The 24,094-nt window shown below is 43.0% G+C and overlaps 1 protein-coding gene across 2 annotated transcripts in view; it reads right to left on the bottom strand.

Moving 5' to 3' along the window:
* Window positions 1–24,094, bottom strand: part of PPARD (peroxisome proliferator activated receptor delta) — a 58,597-nt gene that overhangs the window by 16,102 nt on the left and 18,401 nt on the right. For both annotated transcript variants that reach the window (XM_056844571.1, XM_056844572.1), the window contains exon 2: window positions 3,009–3,248. In XM_056844571.1, the coding sequence (XP_056700549.1) occupies window positions 3,009–3,144 (136 nt within the window). In that variant the 5' untranslated portion in view covers window positions 3,145–3,248. The remainder of the gene's footprint in view (window positions 1–3,008; window positions 3,249–24,094) is intronic.

The following is a 24,094-nucleotide window of genomic DNA, read 5'->3' as shown; positions in this document are numbered from 1 at the left end:
ATATTGAAACTTAGGGTATTCAAATTATTTCGGGTTAATGGAAAAAAATTGGCCCCAATAAACGTGAACCTGAAATTTACCATTTTTTTTTTTTTTTTTTGCACAACCCTAGTGATAATCTTAGTGGAGGTTTTCTATAAGTGGATGACATGGTTGGTTTCAACCATTTTGGTATGAATGTGTTGGCTACTCAAGGCTTTTATAGGAAACTCTGCAATCCAAATTGTTTTGAGAATAAACATTGATATAAAAAGATTAAATCATTTAAAATTCCTAGCATCCAGCTCCACGAGAAACCCTGTTGGAGACAACACTGTAAATCGACAAGTCAGCAGACTCACAAAACTACAAATGCTATTATGAACTATGCAAGACCTAAAGAACGTAACCTCATGGTTTCAGGGGAAAAGATTTTTCAAGCTAAAGTACTTGAACAAATGATATGCTGCTGACGTATGGGGACTGCCAAATATAAAACTGATGTAAACATTTAGTTTGACATTTAACATAAGTACTTTTAAATTTGGTTATTTTAATGATGTTATTTATGGTTTATCTTTGATCTTCTTTGTGATTGACTTGTAATGGCCTTTGGCTATATGCAATAAATAATATCATACATTGTCTATATTTATTTTTCTTTATTCCTATTTCTATGTTGAGAACTGAGGTTGGCTTCCTTTGCCTTAAATCTCAAGTTGGTGGTATTAATTCTTTATTGGCTAAAAGATAATAACTCCTCATGTTACCTAAATAACTTTATTTGGAGTAGTTGTCCAATAATATTTACATATCTTAATCAAAAACAAAATTACTGCACTAGCAATTGTACATGGGTTAACCCTGGAGGAGATGAAAGACAACAGTTATTAGTGCTGCAAAGAATTAAATACGACTCAGGATTAAAGAACTTAGCTGTTCTGAAAGAGCACGACTATGTCAATATGAGATTCAGTGGCATTGTAGTCTAAAAATCAGATGATGATGTTGCAACATACTGATCTGAACTGTCTGAGTTTTCTTTGAAGACAGCTCTGCACTTTCAATTCATGTCATCTGTTTATCTGTAGGGATGTAAAGTCCCCAGTAAATAGTTGTATTTGTGGCCTTCAATGGGTAGATGTCCTTGTCCATTATCTATTGCATGGGCTACCATATCCCTCTCCTACACAAAGATTTTGCCAGAATTCCTAGATGGGGGCTGTGAAACTTTGCTGTCTTCTTGCAGATAGGGACAACTATGCAACTTACAAGGTAGTCACATCAAATGTGATTAGGTGTTATGGAATCTTTCCAACAGGTCATCCAGTAGCTTGGCAATTTTATTATTAGTTTGATCATTATACATTGTAAACTTTCACAACTGGTCTTAGGTTTGTTTTGTTGTATGCTTGCTGTAATGCAAGCATAAGGGATGCATTAGAATGAGCAATGTTGGCACATTATTTGGCAATGAGCAACAGTCACAAGCTGTCATGAGTCAGCCTGCAGAGACCTCCTCTGACAAAGAGGGACATCCTCAGGCAGAAGTCCCACAGGAACAACCACAGGGCCTACAGCCTGCCGGAGGGGAGGATCAGCGAAGGTCAGGGGATGACTCACCATGTCTGCAGCCAGCCAGCTCAAGGACTCCAGTTGGACCTGACACCTTGCAACATGCAGTGTCTCCAGAGGCCTCGCCAGGGCCACTGGAGCAGAGGAGAAAACAGGTCCGTCTGGCAATGCAGCAGAGACGGCAAAGTGCTAGGCTGAAGGCTTTACAGAGGAACCTCCCGAGTAGCAGTGATGAGGAAGAGCAGGGCTGAAGCACCACCTGTGAACTCAGCCTCATCAGCATCAGCTGGCTGCTACAGCAGCAGGGGAAGGGATTTAAGCCATCAGTTAGGCTTGGCTGTTGTGCAAGCAACTTGTCACCAACCTCCTTGAGTACCTGCCTTGTTTCCCTGCTAGCCTTTGGATTCCTGGTATCCTGACTTCTTGGACTGGCTCTGACTAACGCTTTGGACTTCCCTTGCCTGTATTGATATCTCGGACTCTGCCTTCACTGTGAATGACCTTGGACTGTTGCCCAGACTACGCTTACAGCCCTCGCTCCTCGCCTGTACCACGACACAAGCAAATAAATGATACTGACAAGCAGCAAAATGAGCAAAGGAAAGCCAACATGGAAAATCTATGCTAGTCTAGAGGTAATTTTAACCCCAACTTAATCGTCTTTGCTACCTTCTAAATTTTAAGGAAAGTACAGTGAAGCATCAGCCCACTGACTCATTCATAACAAAAAGGCCTACAAGTTGTAAGAAAAAAACATTCCATGCTTTGTTACATCTTTCTTTTTGGTTTTGAAAACAATGGGTACGTAATATAAATATATCGATTTGCATATGTAAGGCTATTCCTTACCACATGCGTGCAATATTAACATTGGAATAATTTCCCTTCAAAATTTTCCAACATCATATTTGTAAACTATCATAAGGACTCAGAAAAGGCATCACCAACTTTTCCTTAAATTCTGATACAGAAAGCAGTTCAAAAGCAGTTCAATTTTGGTACAGAAAGCAGTAAGCCTCAGAATTTCTCAGCGCTTGAACACTGAACTGTGTTAAAGGTAAAGGTCCCCTGTGCAAGCACCGTGTCATTCCTGACCCATGGGGTGACATCACATCCTGACGTTTATTAGGCAGACTTTGTTTACGGGGTGGTTTGCCAGTGCCTTCCCCAGTCATCTCCCCTTTACCCCCAGCAAGCTTTTTTCCGACCTCGGAAGGATGAAAGGCTGAGTCAACCTTGAGCCGGCTACCTGAAACCAACTTCCGTTGGGATCGAACTCAGGTTGTGAGCAGTGCTTGGACTGCAGTATTGCAGCTTACCACTCTGCGCCACGGGGCTCTTGAACTGTGCTAGTGAGACGGAATTATAAAAATACAGAAAACTTTGTATTGCTCTCCTTAATTGCCATTTGGTCAAGTTGGGCTGCTTCTCTCCCTCTCTCTTCCCTATCCTACCTGTGTAGCTGATTGAAGGTGCTGAATTGTCTGGTCCACCATCTGGGTCTGTGGCTCCACTTACTGCTGTCAGTACCTCTTCCTCTTCCTCCTCCTCTTCCCTGACCGCATGTATTTCCTCCTTTGGCTGTTCCATAACTGATCACCACCCTTCAGTGCCAAGACTGCAGCCCCTGTCATAGCTCTGGCATCATCCACGTCTGTCTGGAAATGGGCCTCTATCAGGCTGCTCCTTTTAGCCTTCAAGGAAAGAGAAGGAAATGTTAAAAGGTGTTGACAATAACAACAGAAGCAGGTTATGGTATGGAGTTTTCCCATTACAAGGTCAGTTAAACTTTTGTGTACACAGGGATTGGTACAATCTGTGCCAGGGAAGTCCTAAACGCTGCACTCAGAGCAAAGGTATTCCAATGGCAATATATGGCTTTTCACAGCTAAGAAAGGAGGAGCAAGAGCAACTGGGCCTGAATCCACATGACAAGGGTATTCTGCTTTTGTAATAATGCCACCGTGAATGCAGAGCCATTTGCACTGGAAACTCCTCAGCCACACTTGTGTTTTCTGCACACTTGCCAGCCACCATTTCCCCTGCCACACCACCTATGGGATTTTTCAGGCTTTAAAACACAACAGTAGTTGCTACTGAACTTTAGTGAAGAACTTGCCATGATCTACTAATTCCTCAAAATTCTTCTTTAAATAAAACTTGCAAATTCAGAGAAATTCGTAGATTGGGTTAATAAAATAGTCAATGTTATGCTTAACAACTTTAAGAAAGCCTGGAAAAACTCTAGGTGACATGGGGGTGGGATGAAGCAAGGAGAATAGTGGGGATGTGGACAGGACCTTCAAAAATGCACATCCTTCCATTCAGACAGCGTGCAAACATGGTTGGACTGCAATCTTTCTGGCAGGGTCATACCAAACCAGGTTGAAGAAAGAACGTACTGAGGATGGGGAAAGCCTGGAAAATGGATGACTAGAGGATGTCATCTCATGGATGTTACTCAAACCTGCTGGAAACCAAATCTGGAAACCAAAGTGGAGATAAACCTCCATGTGAAAGCAGCCTGGGAGACAGTGGCAGAAAACAATGTAGGTAAGAATGTACTATCACCCGACTACTGGAACCTCTGAAATGTGAGACACCAACTTGTTATTTTCAAACTTTACTCTGCACAAATGCAAAGTGAGCTCCGAGGCAGAAGGAGAAAGGCTATCACGCTCTAGTTTAACAACATAGCCACTGAGGATAGTGAGCCCTTTTCACAATATGTCTGCACACGGGCAGATCATTTTTTTTAGGTTCACAAAGTACCTGTTGTGTGCATACAAACAACCCCTGACCATCATTGATAATGGCTTGCATGGACAAATCTATGAAACAGTCAGTTTCAAATAGAGCCAGTGATCACCCTCATCAACACAGCAATGTTATTTCAGCCACCACAATCATGGAACCGGCTGGCAGCCACAGCCCTAAGCATTTCCCCATGGATCCTGTGCAATGCAAGCAGAGCTGTGCTGTGTAAATGGTAGCTTTCATGTCCCCCCCATGCTGCACTCTTCTATGACCCTCAACATTATGCCCATGGGCCCCAAGGAAAACCATGGAAGCTGAAGAAGGGGAGACAAATTGAGACAAATTGCCTTCACCCTCTTCTGTGAGTGGAGGTACCAAGCCTGAGTGGAAAAGAAGGTAGCCCAAACATTTGCTGCCAAGCCCAAATATTTGTCACTGATTGATACTTCAATGCTGGTGTGGATACTAGGGCCGGCACTGTACTATATTATTCCCCCCCCCCCCATACACACACCAATAATGGAATAGAAGTGGCTAAATGTAGCTTTGCTACAGGCCACAGCTACACAGGTCTTGGCTGCTTTTAAGATCAAAGGATGGGTATGGCCAGCTGTGAAGTAAGGACTGCACAACCTTTAAAGAACGTAAGTAAAAAGAAGCCACACCAGGGTCCATGGAGTGCTGCAGGGAAACAGGGATACCCTCACTGGTGTGTTTCTTCCTTGTTGTTAAAAGGGCCAGAACGAGCTCTTCGGCACTGAAATGGTATATCAGGGCAGCACCAAAAAAGTTCTGAAGTACAACATTTAAAAAAAAATCATATCATACAGCGGCCATAGGCCGCTGTTCGTCTGCCAGTTGTCAGTATTCACAGTACAGGCATTAGTGAGAAGTAACAATTACAGTTTTAGCCATTACAATATCCATAGCACAATATCCAAGTGTGGCAGGACAACCACATTTCCCTAATCAAAAATTTCATTGTAATAGCCTTTTAAAAAGCACAATATGCCACTAGAAAAGTAACTCTTCCTTAAGAGAAGATACCTGAATCCCAAGAGGGGGGAGGGGCTATACTTATTGCATAAAAAACATGACAGTCTTGAAAAGGTCCTTACTTCCAAAGAGTGTGCAATGTAACTTTCTTTGGAATGTAATCCTTGCCAGTTTAGCCCATAAATGCACAGAAAAACCATGGAATCATCAGTTAGAGGCTGGTAGTGATGTGAGTACAGAGAAGCAGACAGTAGATTAATGCATGTTGTGAGCCACTCTGGATCCCCAAAGTGGAGAAAAGGGTATAAATAAAGTAAATGAATATTGCTATCTCTTTGCTTCCAAAGCAAGGGGGAGGCGGGTGCAAGCGACATGCTTAAAATTAAAACGTGTATATTTGTACTGATGGGGAAATTGCATTAGGGAGAGTGCAGGCATCGCCAGGTCTCTAAAAGAGACATTCTGATTACCAGGCCAACCACCCTCCACACCTTGCTTCATTCGAAAGCGTTAAGGAAGCAAGTCAGCATTGAATGCACAAATACTGCAACATTATTACCAAGAGCTTCATGACAAAGTGTGCACATTGTACTTGACGTAAGGGCAAAGAAACCAATCTAAAGCACACAATAGGCTGGGCAAGAAGCACAGTCTGACTCACTACCTGCTAAGTGACAACTTCTTAAGGATCAGCCGAGATCACGCCACTTTAAAAATGCTGGAAGTCTCCAGGCGTAACTCAAAGTCGTGTGTCTATTTTTATTTAACATGTTGTAACCAATTTCCCCTTTTGCTGCCAAAGCAATTTGCTTTGAATATTTTCTAACCACCATAAACTGATGTTAAGCTTCATCTAGAAACAAGGAAAGATAGGAATAGAATACCGTGTGCGTTCCTGTTATGGTCTTCACTTTTTCAAGACTCACCTTGCCCACCTAAGCCTTTTGCATTCCTCGTGCAAGCACATAAGTTACACAGCCAAGCACATACAGAGAACATATACCAAGAAATATGGTACAACATACAGAGTATGCATTCATTTTTAGTACGTATTTTGTATATGTTTTTGACTATCACTTTGTGCTTTGCTCAAGGAATGAGGCTTGCATCTGAAAAATGTGTGCAGATCTACTTTAGTATGTCATATACTAATCCATGCAACCTAAAGGCTGCTTATTCCTCCACTGAAAACTGACTTATTCCTCCACTGACTTGCAAATTCTGTCTTCTCACTGAAAAATACAATATGCCTATCAGACTTAATGGCTATGACATTAGATAGCTCAGGGACTATCTGCATTTTAAAACACTGGTGTGCCAACAGTGTATCTAGCCTAGTATCCAGTCTGCAGCAGAAGAAAAAGGGGGGGGGGAGAGAGAGTCACAGTACAATTGAAGTGTGGGGGGGAAACAATTCAGCAATCAATCCCTTGTTATTTGGCAATATCAAGTTGTTGAGAATTCATTAAAACCTACACTTCACTCACCCTTTTAGTTTCCCGGTCAAAGAATTGTACCTTCTTTCTAGTCTGAACCTGCAAAGTATCAGCTTCCAGTGACAGATCCTATTATGTTTTTGTCTGCTGTTTTAAAGAGCCCTGCATAATTTCTGCCTCGGTAGAACATTTGCATTAGTGCTGATGCTTTCAAAGACTTGAAATGGAGAACACCCGGACAGTCAGTTCCTGTTAAGTTAGCCATACAAAATGACTTGGTGGCACTGTGAGTGTTTGTACCACAGTACGCCATCTCTTACACCCGATAACTCAACTCTTTCCTAGAAATCTCTTAGCTGAGAAACTAAGGTATGGAAATGGAATTTCTGAAAGATGAGAGCTGATGCCAAACACATTACAATACTGTCAGATTAGGAAAGAGAAAACCTCTCTACACATAACATGCCCTACATAAACTCATCTTACTACAGAGTACAAGACCTTTTGCTTTGCATCACACTCTATGTCCCAACTCCTTCAACAAATACCTCAGTTGACAAGCTATCCATTTCATAGGAATTCAGCCAATGCCATCCTGCACTGAACAACATAGCGTGACAGGACTTATATCTGCAAAGGCAGTCTGGCTGTTTTCAATAGCACTGTTAAACTGGCTTTTCCATCACTTCCTGCTCCTATGATACAGGGTTCATCCAAGAAGTGTGTGTGTGTGTGGGGGGGGAGTTTGAATGTACTTGTTTTAAACAAATCTCTTCCATAAAGAGATTTAGTATATAAATAAAACCTATGGCTTTCACTGAATTACACTACAGATTTTACAAATCATTGTAGCTCTGTTGCCACGTCATGATGCCTGGCCTAAAAGGATACCTAATGCCTAAATTTGTTCCTTTAAGAATAATTTAAATCAAAAGGATGGGGTATGGCTATCTGGGGCAAACTAGGATAAAGACGCTCCAAATTCTTTTCATAAAAGAAATGGTACTTCCTAAAGAAAAAAGGAGAGTATGTGTATGTAATAATTAGTAGACTTTTTTATAGTGACAAGGTCCACATGAAGCTCCTTATACTGAATCAGACCCTTGGTCCATCAAAGTCAGTATTGCCTACTCAGACCGGCAGCAGCTCTCCAGGGTCTCAGGCAGAGGCTTTCACATCACCTACTTGCTTAGTGCCTTTAACTGGAGATGCCGGGGATTGAAACTGGGACCTTCTGCATGCCAAGCAGATGCTCTACCACTGAGCCACGCTCCGCCGTGAAATAAGATGCAAAAGGAAAAATTGCATGCCTTGACATTGATTTTCTAGAAGCAAAAGCTTCTGCTACACCCTCACACAACACTATAACAGTGGAAACAGTTATTTGTGTGAAACTAGAGTACAGACTCCATAAGGAAGTTCACAGAACAACAGAGGAACAAAAATTGAGGTATCCACTGCATGGATGGATTCTTGGATGCCAATCCACTTGCCTTAGGGCTGGGCCTTGCTCATCTTTCCCTTGCAACTATTTCAGTGTTTCTTGTCCATGTACACTTGAGGATAATACAGGTTTTGAAGACTACACTAGAGGTTTATGAGGGGAAAATGTGCTACATTCTGCATAACAGAGCTGGAGAAAACATCACATTATTGGTTGATAGTTTCAGAGGGTAGCTGTGTTGGTCTACAGTCCAGTAGCACCTTAGAGACCAGCAAGAGCTTCAGTGCATAAGCTGTCAAGAATAAAAGTTCTTTGGCTCTCAAAAGCTACCCTGAAACTCTTGCTGGTCTCTACGGTACTACTGGACTCAAATCTAATTATTGGCTGACACAATTTAAGGAAGCAATAGGTTGGCAAAAAGCCACATGCAGGTACAGAACAAGCTACACTTGAGGCACAAAGCATTTCCAAGAGGGTCTTTATGTGACGGAAACCTGGAGATCTTTCAGGCAGTTTCCTTAAGAGGATGCATTTCAGGACCTCAATATCAAGAGCAATCATGTATACACTTACCTTTCTCCTTACAGCTATAGTTCTACCTTTTCCAGAGGAACAGAGGAGGTGCCTCCCCAGCCTCTGGCTCAAGCCATCACCTTAGTTTTCATTTACAGTGGATTTATACTTTTTTAAAAACCCAAGGAAAATAATACAGTATACTTTTTTAAAAATTGAAGAGAGCTCCCCTTTAGTGCCTCAAAAAGGACACTGAGACCCCATTCACATGCAGTGTTTTCCTTGGCTCTTTCCCACACACTTGCACCATAGGAAATGGCACACACAGAGCAAAAACTATTCACAGTAGTTTTTAGAGTAATGAGCTGAATCGTTTTTTAAAATACCTACACATAAATGAATGGAAGACCTTCAGAAAGAGCATCTGGAGAAGATTTAGGAAGGCTGAGATGAAGCTAAGCATGCAAAAGCTGTACTAAGACAAGCTAAGATGCGCACACAGTCCCCATTACTCAACCTCCAATTAGTCTCCTTTCATCTCTAAACCCCTTCAAAACAACAATGCCTAGATTTAAAAAAAAAAGAATCTATGCATGTTTTTCCTTTCTTTACAGTTCAATGGCATTTTAATGCTGACACATTATTCAAAAGGGTTTTCAGAGTACAGTGATCTGTAACTTTGGGCAAGCTCAAAACAATCTTAAAGGTTGCCACCTGCTAGCTTCTTGACCAGACTATTTCAAGGCAAAAAAAAGGTTGCATCCACGTGCACAAATTTAAGTGGTTTAATCTTCACTATGCAACACAACAGAAATAAAATTTTCCACTAGAATTTGGTGTGACTTTTAGGATGATAACACCAAGATGCCTGAACGGAATCCCCAGGAGGCTGGAACAAAAAACAACACCTGCCACTAAATTTCACATTTAACACAACAGGGACAACTTTAAGCTCAGAGAATACACCCCTAATGTTGGTCTATTCAACTGAAGGCAACTTGACACTCAGCAAAGATGCTGCAAGACATGGCAACAAAGATGCCATTCATCAAGATAGCTAAACACCCAGAAATTTCTAGAACAAGCAAGACAACGTAACCTATAAGTTCTTATGGTTTCCAATATAATCATTTAACTTTTAGGAACATTATGTAAGACTGTTCTCTCAATTATACTCCTCACAACATCTTCTTGCCATACCACCTGTGAAGGTGGGTGGAATGGTTTCAGACTTTTTTGGCCATAGCCCAAACCTTATGGAACAGTCTTTTTTTAGAAGTCAGACTTTGTTGCCAGACTTCAGAAATGAGTGCAAAGTTGTTTTAAGAGAGTTCATAAGAGTTCTTATGGAGAATGACAGTTGGATCCAGATTTTGGTATTTTTTCTTGTGATACAGATGTGCACTGATAGTATGTTTAAACTATTACATTTCCTGAATGTAATTTATTTACATCCCACTTCTTTCCCTGATTGGGACCTAAAACAGGGTTTCACATCATTCTCTGTCCCTAACAACCACCACCTTGTGAGGGTATGTTAGGCTAAAAGATTGTGATGGGCCCCAGGTCACCTAGAGAGCTTGCATGGCAGAAGGGGGATTCGAATCCGGTTGTCCCCAGTCCTAGTCCAACATTCTAACCACCCTGCCATGCCAGCCCTCATTATAAAAACATGGTTGCAGAAAATGCATATCAGGATGCCCCACTGAATTTATGCCCTACAATCCTCCATTATAATTAGTCAAATATACATCTAAGATGTTTCAGATCGGGGTATAAAGTTCCATCACTGCTATATCCTAAACTAAGAGAGGGTTTTAACCAAATGAGTGGAAATTCTAGATTCATACAACTGTGTTTTTCTTGCAACACCCCTGCATTCCAAAGATGGCAGGGGGATTTGTTTCCTGTGGAATTAGTACTCATTTAAAAGCCGCACCCAATTCAGTGGATGAAAGCAAGACTAGCCATCATCCTAAGAAAAGCTAACACAGCAAGCAGGAAAGCAGCTGTTAACAGTAGTAAGTAATCAAAACAGAGTGAAGGAAGCACAGAGGAGCACAAACACAAAGGAACATTGTGCTGTGAGACGCTTTGGTGGTTGGCTCCAAAGGCACAACATGAAAGACGTTTTTTAATTGACTATAAAAAGAGTGGAGAAGGAAAGCTTTCTGCTTCTGTCAGCTAGCAGCATTGAGATGACAGTTGCTAAAATGCACCAGCACAGATCATTCAAGATCCCAGCAAACTGTACCCACACCAACATGATTGTGGTTGGAACAAAATCCAATTTAAGAGCATAGGCATTGAGAACATTCTCCTCCGTTCTGTCTAAGATATTATCCGCCTGATGCCCTTCTCTTCTTCTCCTCCTCCAGCTTTAGCAGATAATAAACAAGCACCTCTAGGCATTAAAAAAAAAATTCAGCATAAGCTTTCATGAGTTAGACCTCACTTTTTCAGATTCATCATCATGTGAGATGAAAAAGTGATGTCAAACTCACCAAAGACGTGCTGAAATACTTTAAGGGGCTACAAGACTCCCATTACAGGGCTAATTTCCCTGTAATTATTGGCACAAAGGAAGCTGAAGCAGCAAGATCAATTTCTAATGTCAAAAGACCAGGGGATGCTCATTTGCATGTGCTAAAAATGAAAATGCACAACTCAGAATCATAGAGTAGGAAGGGGCCATACAGGCCATTTAGTCCAACCCCCTGCTTAATGCCTAGAGCATCCCTGACAAGTGCTTGTCCTGTCTCTGCTTAAAGAATGTCAGTGAGGGGGAGCTTACCACCTCCCTAGGTACTCATGCTTGATGGCTATCACCCTCATATACTTGGTCCAAGGCTAAACATTTCTTCAGTGACACAACCAGCTAAGCTGTCATGCATATGTTTAGGCCCTGTATTTTGAATGATTACTTCACTAACATTACACACACACACACACACACAAAAACCCCACAACGTAGATCATGTGTGCTCTCACTTCTCAGATCTCTTTCAATGGTTAGTGAACAACAGAACTGAGCAAATGGTGAACCTTTTCCAGGCAGAAACCAGCCCTGGTTAAGTTCCTGGGAACAACGGGGTTAGTAGCCACCTTTCTTGCCACTGCATAACACAAGTATGTGAGATATCATTCAACTTTTGCCTGGGCAAACAGGTTACAGTACATGAGTAGCTTCTTGCTTTTGGCTTACTTGCTTTATGTTCTCCTGCTTGCTCACTTCCTTGTATACTGAACTGGACTGAACTTTTAGCAATGTTCATTAGACCTATCTAGGATTTCAAACCTGGATTACCATCATAGGAAACCTTCTAGATTACACCTGACATGGCACCTTAGCAGTGCCAGATTTATGTATAAACTAAACAAGCTATAGCTTAGGGCCCCAAAAAAATTTAAAGGGAAAAAAAAAACTGGATGTACATTTCCAAAATATAAGATAAAAAACAAATAAAATAAAACCTACATACAGCAACATGGCTTTAGATACCTATTAGGTCCATAAATTACCATATAGCATATATTCAACACAAAAAACAGCAACAATTTGTTGTTGACAAAGGACAGCTGGACATATAAAGGGCCCCATTACCTTCAATAGCTTAGGGCCTCATCAAACCTAAATCCGGCCCAGCACTTTAGCATGATCTCACTCTCATTCACTATATGCACTATAGTCCAGAACATGCCAGGTTTCCATTTGGATGAAGCCTAATCCTATTTCTCTTTATTATACTTTATAAATACTGAGACCAAGATTCCTAACAGTACCTCTGTACTTGGTATATGGTAACTTCAATCAGACCATAAGTCTATCAAGGTCAGTACTGTCTACTCTAATTGCTAGTGGTTCTGCAGGGTCTCAGGTAGAGGTCTCTCATTTCCTACTACCTGGTCCTTTTAACCAGAGGTACTGGGGAGTGAACATGGTACCTTCTGCAAAGCAAACAGATACTTTACCACTGAGCCACAGCCTCCTCCTAGTGTTGTCACCTTTTACTATACCAGCACCGTTGTCTTTAAGCAGCAACCTGCCATAGACAATTTAACAGGTGATGCTTTCCCATTTACCTCTATGACAGGAAACACTGCTTAACCCTACATATCAGATTGCTATTACAGAAACAGGGATAATTAATGCAGGCAACTAACTGTCTGCTCCTTCCTAGAGGGAGCTTTGCCCCTAAGTTTTAAAGTTTTAAAAAAGAAAAATGCCTCCAGGTTTGACTGATAAATATGCATCTTTAGCATAAATATGTATATGATCTATCTTTCGATTAGTTCACTGCGTTATACAGTTCAAGAAAACTAATGCAGCCTGTGCTTTTTCTGTATCTGAGTACAGTCCTCATGAGAAGATGAGAAAATGAAAACAGCTTAGAATCTCTACAAAACTTTCAGATGCAGAAGATGGAGACTGATAACCCAACAAGGCTGATCATGTTCAAAGTTTCCATTGTGGATATTGCATTGAACAAATTAAGGATCTCCTATCCATGGTTTCTGCATTAACTCACATACTTTACTCCCTACATGATTAGGCAGACACAGAATATATTGACAACTGGGTGTATGAACTCCTGCATGAAGTTCTTCTACTTTGCAGTTTTTAATCGCCATCACCATGAGAATGTTTCATAATGTGGTGGCAATTTCTTCAGGGACTCATCTCCTAATTAGAACTGCTTAATGTGCCATTTTTATCCAGCTAGCATATTGTATCTGCTCCTCTTCCAAGGAGCTCAAAGGCAGCATACCTGGTAATTAGGCTGAGGATGCGACTGGCCTAAAGTCATCCACTGAGCTTCATGTCAGTGTGGAGATTTGAATCTAGGCCTCTCAAATCTTAGTCCAAAACTCTACCTGCTACCTCTCTTCACAATCCCCATTTCACACATCAGCTTCTCAGTGTTATCCTGTGCACTCCTTATTTGCTGGGAACAAGTCCTATTTTCTTTAGCATGGCACCTTACTGGGACTGGCATGGGTGGGAGGGGTGCAGGCTGAAGGGAAGCCACTAGGAAATCTGACCAGCCTCGACAGGAGTGGCACTGGTGAAAGAAGTGGAAATCACTACAGGCTTTCAGCCTACTAGCCCTTGCTGTGGCTGTTCTCTTGCTGCACACCTTGAACTTATCAAGGCTGGCGAGCGGGTGCAGCTCCTCCCTGGGAGACTAGCTGGTCAGCCACAACCCATGTGGGAGGGAAGAAAGTCACATTTGCAGCCCTGGGGGAGGCTTCAGTTTGCTCAGGCCCTGGTGAACCTATGGTACCAGCTAGCACAGGGGTGTCGAACTCATTTGATACAAGGGCCGGATATGACATAAATGGCACTTGGTTGGGCCGGGCTATGTGTACCATAAAATTTAATGCTAGGCACTGGAGATACAAACTTTACAGAAGACACAGGCAAAGCCAATTAATGATATTTTTTACTTTTTTTTAAAACTTAAAATACAAACATGCTTCAAGCAATAACACTCTTACAGTATTTTCTTTAATGTAACAATCTTTGATCATTAACATATTGGGAGCAGGGGCAGGGTTGCCAACCTCCAGGTACTAGCTGGAGATCTCCTGCTATTACAACTGATCTCCAGCCGACAGAGATCAGTTCACCTGGAGAAAATGGCCGCTTTGGCAATTGGACTCTATGGCATTGAAGCCCCTCCCCTCAGGCTCCGCACCAAAAACCTCCCACCAGTGGTGAAGAGGGACCTGGCAGCCCTAAGTGGGAGGTGGCTGGCTTGGCTGGCTCGCGGGCCAGGTAGGAGCTCTCAAGGGGCCATTGCCTGCCTCCACGTGGGCTGAGAGAGTTCTCAGAGAACTGTGACTGGCCCAAGATCACCCAGCAGGCTTCATGTGGAAGAGCAGGGATTTGAACCTGGTTCTCCAGATTAGAGTCCACTTCTCTTAACCACTCTACCACACTGTTCTCACTGTCACGATATAATATGATTAATCAGTTACATTCTATAACACACATTAAAAGGTAACTAAATACTTGTTCTACTTCTCTTTAGACCTAAATATTCTATACTGTGCTTGACTTTGCTGTATTGGAATGTTTCTATAAATAGAAACATTTCCATCAGTGGAGTGTGACTTTCTTGCCTACCCCTTCTGCTGCAGCCCTCCCCACCCAGCCCCTAAAACAGCAGCTTAAGTTGTGGCAGGAAGCAAGAAAGTTGCTCTCTGCATATGGAAATCCTTCTGGCCATGGAAACACTCTGGTGGATCCAACCCTTTGCTCACTTACTTAGGCACTTACTATCTTTTGGATTTCCTAATGCACCAATGGATGCTCATCACATCCCTGCTCAACTGACACATAATGCTTTACGTGTTCTGTGCAAGGAAATGCAGGAAATAACAATAAATGTTCATCTCTTCATTCCATATGGTATATTTGTTCAGCTCTTTGAACATTTCTGTATGACTTGACATGCCGGCATTTCCCCCACTGTTATACGTACGTACTCCCCCGTGCCACCATGCTGTGCCCATGGCTCTTCTAATCACAGGAATGAGCTTTGTACCTATCCAATGAAAACTAATTTGTGGTTACTGAACTTGGTGGCAGTATTGTCATTGCTACATGTTTTACAGTTGTGCCAATGGAATAGTTCTGTTCAGGAATCTGCACTCATGAATTTCTTCTTCCCGGTGAATTCTGTATTTTTTTTACAACTCTCAAGCCATATGATTAGAGCTTCATTATTACTGCTCAGCATTAACACGGCATATTTTCAAGCACTCAACGCATTTCACATGTATGATCGTGGGATTCCTTCAAAGGGCCATTTTTAAGGTAGTCTAGTATTTTCCTGATATTGAGGGTAGAGGGACTGCAGATGGAGAAAAGCTTGCTGGCACCTCAAGGAAAATTTCAACTAGGGATTTCTCAGCTCGCAGCCAATACACCGCAGTACAACCTTCCATACAAATGGTGGAGATAGTATGATGGGTAAGGCTGGAAGAACTTGTGTCAAGAAGAACTTCTGCACATAAGAAATTCAGGAACTGAGTTAGATTTCCAAAGACTCTAGCGTAGTAACCGCAGTTCAAGCAGGACATTTCTAATCCATCTCACTACCACTGAAAATGAGGTCACATTTTAAATTTATTCTGCCTTTGTGCACACAGATATATGATTCCACTATCTATTCCTAACACTGAATGTATTACAATAAAGTAGCAACAGATCATTACTATATACTTCCCCCCCTTAAAATAAACCAAAGACTGAAGCAAAGTTCTCAGTTTTATATTTCAAGTTCATACATGAACATTAGCTGTGACTGTGATATTTAGTTACTGCTCCTTCTCAGTTGACCAAGTATACCTCTTGGCAAACTGCCCATCAGGGTGACTGAAAACAGACTGTAAAACAGGGGGCACTGCCAAGTTAATGCTTATGCAAGATATTGTCAAAAAGTCTGGAAAGCTTCCCATGAACATCTCTAGAGAAGGAACAAATTACCAACTGGTGAAAACAACAAAGTCTATAGAGCACTGGGTCCATGTTAGAGTCTCAAATTACACATGATAAACCTTTATTCAAGGAATGTATTTCTGTACAGCATGAAGCAACATAGGAAGGAACTGATTAGCCTCCAAGAACAACTCATTTTAGATTTAAAAGCCCCCAGGGAAACTAAACTGAAGCTAATATTAGTTCCAATTGTGAGCTATAATGTGCTAAAACAGAAGCCAAGTGACTCAAAATGGATAGACTGGTAAAGTTAAAAAGGGAAGACTGATTAAGTTGTCCAACATCTTAGGAGACCTATTGTCACTGGAAAAGACAATAATGTAGGAAAAGTTGAAGCCAGCAGGAAAAGAGGAAGACCCAACAAGAGATTGATTGACTCTATAAAGGAAGCCACAGCTCTGTTTGCAAAACCTGAGCAAGGCTGTTAGAGATAAGACGTTTTGGAGGACATTGATTCATAGGGTTGCCATGAGTCGGAAGAGACTTGACAGCACTTAACACACACACACACATTGTCTTGCTCTCACCCTGCAGACTTGAATAGTCTCAAGTTCTGTAAACTTCTTTTACAGAAAAGGTCTGATATGGATGTTTCAAGCGAAAGTGGCTATGCATCAGGGCGATATTAAGGTCACAATAATAGAAGGATCAACATTTATGAATACACCTGGAGCTCTTTCTAAAATCCAGGAAACTGAATGCAAATATTTCACAGCCACAGCACAATTGGTTGGCTGCTCTGTGGCTGCCACATCTGTCTAGGAAATGAAGTACTCCACAGACTGACTCAGTTACAGAGTGCTTTCTTTCCCAGCAGCAAGGAAAACAAAAACAAGGCACAGGCTTACTTCTTCTTCTAGTAATAGCAGTAAGGGAAAGTGCATTTGCTAGGACCAGGGAAGGTGTTGATTGGGCATTATCAAGACTAAAATGGCCATGTACACCTGGCTGCTGTCAATACAAAACATGAATAATTAGGCAGGGGTTTCTTGTAAGACACTGGTCATGCTGTCCCAAGGGAAAGTGATTGGGTAAAACTGGGTAATCATCACCATGGAAGAATTTTGTCCCTACTTCATCACATTCCCTTTGATCAAACAAAAAGGTATTATAAAATATTCTGAGCAGGGCACAGATGGACAGTCCCTTTCTTCTCTTCTTTAAGACCAGTCTCTTATGTCTTCTCAACACAGCCTCCCTCCTTTGCAACCATGGCCCTTCTTAAACTATGCTTTTAGCATCACCCCCCACCCCAATTATTAATTTTTTTGTTTTTAGATTTCAGATTTTTTCTGCAAGCTTGGTCGTTTTTGAGGCTTGAAGAAAAATCTGCCTTGTCTATTCATGGCTCCAGTCTCTGGATTTAAGTATCCACAGAGTTGGCCACACTGAGAACTAGATATATTGATGACAAGCAAGAACCTGCAAGAAGCTTTCAGGGAAGGAGAATCCCATTCCCACTACCTACCTTTGCTTCCTCCCCTCCTCCACCCTTCTTTCACTCTTTGTGCCTCCCTGCAAAAATTGTGAGGGGTTGGTTCACTCACTCATCCCCTCCCCACCACTGTGCCTGCCTGCCCCCAACCCCCGCCACTCTGCTCACCCACTCAGCTCATGCTGTGGCAGCAACAGCATCTGCCACGGCAGAAGGGCAGTGGCAGAACTGGGACATTCAAAGAGACAAGGCAGACGCTGCCACTCCTCCACAACCACCATCTACAGCAGTAGCAAAGAAGGAAGGAGGGTCTACAGCAGATGGGGGGGTTACATCAGCTGCTTCTTTCTCCATCCTATCAGTCCACCTCCAACCTGGTAGCCTCGCTGGCTGGCAAGGAAGGAGGAGGCTTCCGTTCCTCCTTCCCCTCTCACTCATATTGTTGGTTCCAAGGCAGTTGTCTGCACTAGCAGACATGTTAGAAACATTTATGTTTGTCCTGAAGTCTGCCAGTAAGTCACTACCAGGAAAACATAAGCAAGATCAAGTTCTTTGGGTTGGATCCCAATCTGAAAATGTGAATTGCAGATCATGCATCTTTCCCGAATTCTCCTTCCACAGCAGCTTTTTTTATTTTTTAACTCTGGGAAAGTTTATTACAGTGCTCACAGGACCCTGAGCTGAATGAAATAAGAGAAAATGTACATAAAATGTTCTATAGATGGTATATAATCCCTGTATTACTAAGTAAAATGAAAAAAGAGGATGAGGGTCTTTGTTGGAAGTGTAGAACGGAGGTAGGTACATTTATGCGTATTTGGTGGTTTTGTAAAAAAATTAAGAGATTTTGGAGATTAGTTTTAAAGGAAACTAATAATTTGATTAATTCAAAAATAAAAAAAGAGCCTGCCTTTTGTTTATTGGGTATTCCTAAAAAGAATTTAGATAAAGGTGATAGAGTCATATGCCAATATAGTTTCGCTGCGGCTAGAATTATAATAGCTAAGAATTGGAAGCAAATAAATAAACCTTCAATTAAAGAGTGGTGAGAAAAGTTATGGATGTATATGCGGATGGCCAAACTTACAGACTCTTTACATGGTAAAGATTTGGATGAATTTAAAAAGATATGGTCAAAGGCCGCTGCATATTGGGATAAATTGGCAAAAACGGATTTTACAGCTATAGTTAATGAATGATAGATTAATGTGTTTTTAATAAATGATTATAATAATAGATTATTATATACTGTCATAACACCGCTCTGGAAGTCCAAGGGTGGAGGGCACAAAGGTGGGTGGTGGAGGTTCGGGCACTATGTATTTTACAAAGGATAGTAAACAATGTATTAGCAACGGATGTAATAGTGCTCTGTATAATCTATGTTTTTGTTCTGAATTATGATTTTAATGTTGTTTTATATTTTCTTTTTTTTCCTTTTGTGTGTTTAATTATAAAAAGCAATAAAAATTTTTTTAAAAAGGACCCTGAGCTGGGAGGCTACAATAGGGATGCAGAAGGAGTGAAACTGCTTCCTTCTTCTGTGAGAGGAGGTGAGCTAATGGAAGAGGCAGGAAACATGATTTTGTTCTCCCCTGCTCTACTACAGCCTCCCAACCTGCATGGCTATTAGTGTCCTCTTCTAGCAATAACCTTTCTCGTGGTCAAAAAGTACTGCAGAGGTGGGAGGGGAATGCTAGAATGATCTGCCACTATCAGCACCTTTTGCTGATGGGTTGCAGGATCTAACACTTTATAAGTACGTCTTCAAGTGTTTTCAATGGGAAACTAAGCGCAAAATTTTCTTTGGAAACTAAGCGCAAAATTTTACTGTGAGAGTAAAATGGAAGTAAAACAATTGGTATGAGCTCTTTGGAGGAAGGGTGGGATAAAAATGTGAGAGATTACTTTAAATAGCATTATGAAAAATTGTGTGATGAAAGGGGACTAAAGATTGAACGGTCATGACCTCCAGTGACAAGATTGGTGACTCAGACGCAAAGTCCTCAGAGCCCAAGGAGCCAAGGCCACCAGCTGAAGAGGACCAGCACTATTAGGGAGAGCCAAACATGGCAAAGGTACCTAATGACAGGGGTCCAGCAGCACCAGAAACCATTCTGCCTGCGCCTGCAACAAAGGCCTTGCCCCCAGCCCTTGAAAGAGTCACCAGGGCTCTGTTAGGCAGGACTCGGGCCCATAGCCCCCCAGGAGACACTCTCGCCCTGCAGGAACAGTGATGACAGAGGGTCTGGGCTGAGGTGGCCCAATGGAGGTGAAGCGCTCTAACTGTTAGAGCGGTTCCTCAGTGGAACAGGCTATCTCGGGAGGTGGTAAGCTCTCCTTCCCTGGAGGTTTTTAAGCAGAGGCTAGATGGCCATCTCTCAGCAATGCTGATTCTATGACCTTAGGCAGATCATGAGAGGGAGGGCATCTTGGCCATCTTCTGGGCATGAAGTAGGGGTCCCTGGGGGTGTGGGGGGGAGGTAGTTGTGAATTTCCTGCATTGTGCAGGGGGTTGGACTAGATGACCCTGGTGGTCCCTTCCAACTCTATGAGTCTATGGAACAATAATTCTTTGCAGGATCCTGCCCAAAACACAGTGCAGCCACCGGAGGTAAACACCTGGTAGCAGGGCATCTGAGCATGATTACTTCCCAGCCTATTTAAGTTGAGGCTTAGGAAAGCTGCCTTGCCAGACCAAACAGTCACCAGGCGCAAGCCTGTGCACCGGCTCTAGTTCCTCCTTGCCTTCAGTGCCAGCTCCCAGCACCTACTGATGCCCCCAAGCCTCATTCTCTAGATCTGAGTGCACTGCTTCCGAGGAGACCTGACTGGGCTGGCCTGCAGAGTGCAGGACATGAACAAGCAATTGCAGACAGTTCCGCTAACTATGTTCAACTTCCTACATTTCACTTGGGAATGTCTACTTATTCCTCCCACACACAAAACACAGGCCTCAAGATTTTTTTTCCATTCCAAAGAAGAAAGATGCTAAGAGCAGCTGAGGCACCAAAGCAGGTTTGAAATGTTTAATTGCAGTATGAGCAAACAGCAAGAAGGGCATGCATTGGCTTATGCAGGTAAAACATTTACTCATTAGTTGCTCAGCAATCCTAACAAAAGCTCAACAAGAAAGCAGTGCAATGCCAGGGTGGATAGTGCTGGGAAATCAACTCAATTTGCATTAGTGTTTTATGTGAGTTTTAGTGGCCTGGACACTGGCAAATGTCAGGCTACCAATGGAAGTTGTCCATGCTTTACAGTGCTAAATACCATGTTAAAAATAATTTGGTGATTGTTGAAAGCTACTCTGTGAGTATCTTATTCCCAGTTTTAAAATACCCAAGATGGTAACGAACGGTCTCTACCAGGATGTAACTATACCTGACCATCTGAAGAGCAAACCAATTACTTTCCCCCTTTTTTTCATCTCCCCAGTGTAGCTTTCTTGCCAACATGAAGGTCACATGGGGACAAAAAACAAGTTGATACACCAGTAAGTGTCCACAATACAGTGGTCATAACAGTTAACAAATAAATTGAGTAATGTAAATGGATTACTCTATACTATAGGTTAATTTATTTATGAATGAATACAGCCCAAGTATTAATTTCCATGTTACAGTTTGTGGATACTTTTCTCTAGAGCAGCACCAACTAAAACATGTTTTTTTTTTAAAAAAAAGAAGCAGCAGCAGCGAAGTAGACGCTGTAAAGTCATATTGACGACTACTAAACTTATTCTTTAGAGTGTAGCTTTTAATCTGAATTTATGGGCAGCTCTACATGGTGAAAGTCTAGGACAGGCCTTTTGCAGGCCTCCAGGTTATCGTCTTTACTCAGGCAGAGGGGGTGAAGACAGTGATGACTGGCCACTTTGCCTCCATGGTCCACAAGTTTTGTGAAGACTATGTCATGCCATGAAGTTTTTTGAATCAAGAAAATTGATCCCCTCCCAGGGAAGATGAGGCAGAAGAAAAAGGCTCTTACACACATTGTTCTGTTTCACAGGCAAAAATTCTACCTCTGAAGAGAGAAGGAAACCTTGGTACTCACCGTGAAGGCTCTTTCTCTTCCGAGGCGAAGGGCATCTTATCATTGGGTGTTTTCCCGCAGCTCCCAGGAGGCAGGACCAAACAGAACTTCCTGTCTCCTTGGCGGGAAGACCGCCCACTATCCTCAGTTACTGGCTTGCCTAGCTCCTAGAGAATTGCTAAACAAGACTGAGAACAGTACACATGTAAGGAAGGAAACAGGAGTGTTTAAAAACATTGAACAGTGAACCTAAATTACCCCAGAGGGTTAAATGGTAACTGGACCACCAAACGAGCGGAAACTTGAGAACTACGGATCCATCAACACTGACGGAGTGTTGGCGAACAAGTTGTTGGCAGAGTGAGCGTCATCAACTTCCTGGTCTTTTGTCCAATGGAACGAGGTGCGTCCTGGTCTGCAGGTGTGTAGATATTTCATCCGGGTGGGCCAGATGCCCTTCGCCTCGGAAGAGAAAGAGCCTTCACGGTGAGTACCAAGGCTTCCTTCTCCTCCGAGGCAAGGGCATCTTATCATTGGTACCTTCTAGAGCTCCCAGATTGGGTGGGTGACTTCTCTTCCAGCACATGTTGTAGGACCCTGCGCCCAAAAGCCGCCTGTGCAGATGACCAGGTGTTAATTCTGTAGTGCTTGATGAATGTGTTGATAGTAGACCAGGTAGCCGCACGGCAAATTTCATCAACTGGGGCCTGTCGGTTGAACGCCGCTGAGGTTGCCAAGCTGCGAAGGGAGTGAGCGGTGATGCCTTCTGGAGGAGTGACCTTAGCGGCCTTGTTGGCTTCTATGATGCACTTACGCAGAGTGTAGCTTATGGAGGCGGACGACATTCTTAGCCCCTTGCTGGGGTTGGAAATGTTGATGAACATAGAGTCAGATTTCCTGAACTCTTCTGTTCTATCGATGTAGATGCAGATAGCCCTGCAAAGATCCAGGGTGTGCCATGATTTTTCGGCCTGGCAGGACGGTTTCAGGCAGAATGATGGTAGAGAAATGTCCTGGGCTCTATGAAATGAGGAATTTACTTTTGGTAGGAAGGCTGGGTCCAACCTTAAGACAACCTTATCTTTATGGAATGTACAGAGACCCTTGTGGATTGAAAGGGCTCTGAGCTCCGAGACTCTGCGGGCCGAAGTGATAGCCGTTAAAAATAATACCTTCATCCGAAGGAACTGAAGGAGTATCTTCCGCAGAGGCTCGAATGGGGCCAAGGTGAGTGCCTGTAAGACTAGGTTCAGCTTCCATGTGGGGAAGCGGTGGATGGTCGGAGGACGTATGTGTGTGACACCTTTCAGGAAGTCAGCGATGTCCCTGTGTTGAGAGGTAGGAAAGCCCTCTACAGAAGGAACGACCGTGGAGATGGCTGCGATCTGTCGTTTGAGAGTTGAGGCTTGTAACTTCAGCCTTACGCCCTCCTGTAGAAATTCCAATATTTTATTAACTCCTGGATTTAAGGGGTTCACTTTCTTTCTCTGTCCCCACCTAACGAAGGCCTTCCAGGATGCCGTGTATATCCGTCGTCTAGAAGGTTTGCGAGCTTCTAGGATGGTACCCACCACCTCTTGTGAGTACCCGCATGCTAAGAATCTTGAGCGCTCAAGAGCCATGCGGTCAAGCAGAACCACTGGGGCTTTGGATGGGTCAGAGGGCCCTGCTGAAGCATAGTTGGAGTGGTTGGAATCTTCCAGGGCTCCTATACAGAGCGTCTGCGGATTGTCGCGAACCAGGGTCTGCGTGGCCAAAAGGGGGCCACTAGAAGAACCGTGGCTCTCTCCTGCTGAATCTTGCGCAGGACTCTGGGAAGAATTTGAATCGGTGGGAAGGCGAATAACAGCCCCTGAGGCCAGGGGAGAAGAAGTGCATCCGTTCCCTCTGCTCTTGGATGGTAGCACCTGGAAAAGAACCGAAGGGTCTTGTGGTTGGTGGCAGACGCGAAGAGATCTATTGCGGGTTGACCGAACCTGTCCGTGATTGCCTGGAAGGTCAACTGGTCTAGGGACCACTCGCCCTCTTCCATTGTCTGGCGGCTTAGCCAGTCCGCTTGGGTGTTTAGGACTCCTCTGATGTGTTCTGCCTTTAACGATTCCACGTTGGTCTGGGCCCACTTGAAAATCAGTGACGTTTCCTGGTGAAGGGCCGAGGACCTGGTGCCTCCGTTTGTTGATATACGCCTTCATGGTCATGTTGTCTGAACGTACGAGGACGTGATGGTGTTGAAGGTCCTTTGAGAACGTCAGCAAGGCTAGCCGTACCGCCCGAAGCTCCAGGAGGTTGATGTGGAGCTTCTTTTCCTGTGGTGACCAACGACCTTGTGCTACTTTGGAGTTGAGGGTTGCTCCCCAACCATCCAGACTTGCGTCCGTGAAGACCTGCAGCGGATCGTCGTGGATGTACTTCTGACC

This window comes from Euleptes europaea, chromosome 2 (assembly GCF_029931775.1).
Source record: "Euleptes europaea isolate rEulEur1 chromosome 2, rEulEur1.hap1, whole genome shotgun sequence".
NCBI lineage: Eukaryota > Metazoa > Chordata > Lepidosauria > Squamata > Sphaerodactylidae > Euleptes > Euleptes europaea.
Note: the sequence above shows the minus strand (reverse complement) of the source record. Positions and strands in the feature narration are given on the sequence as shown.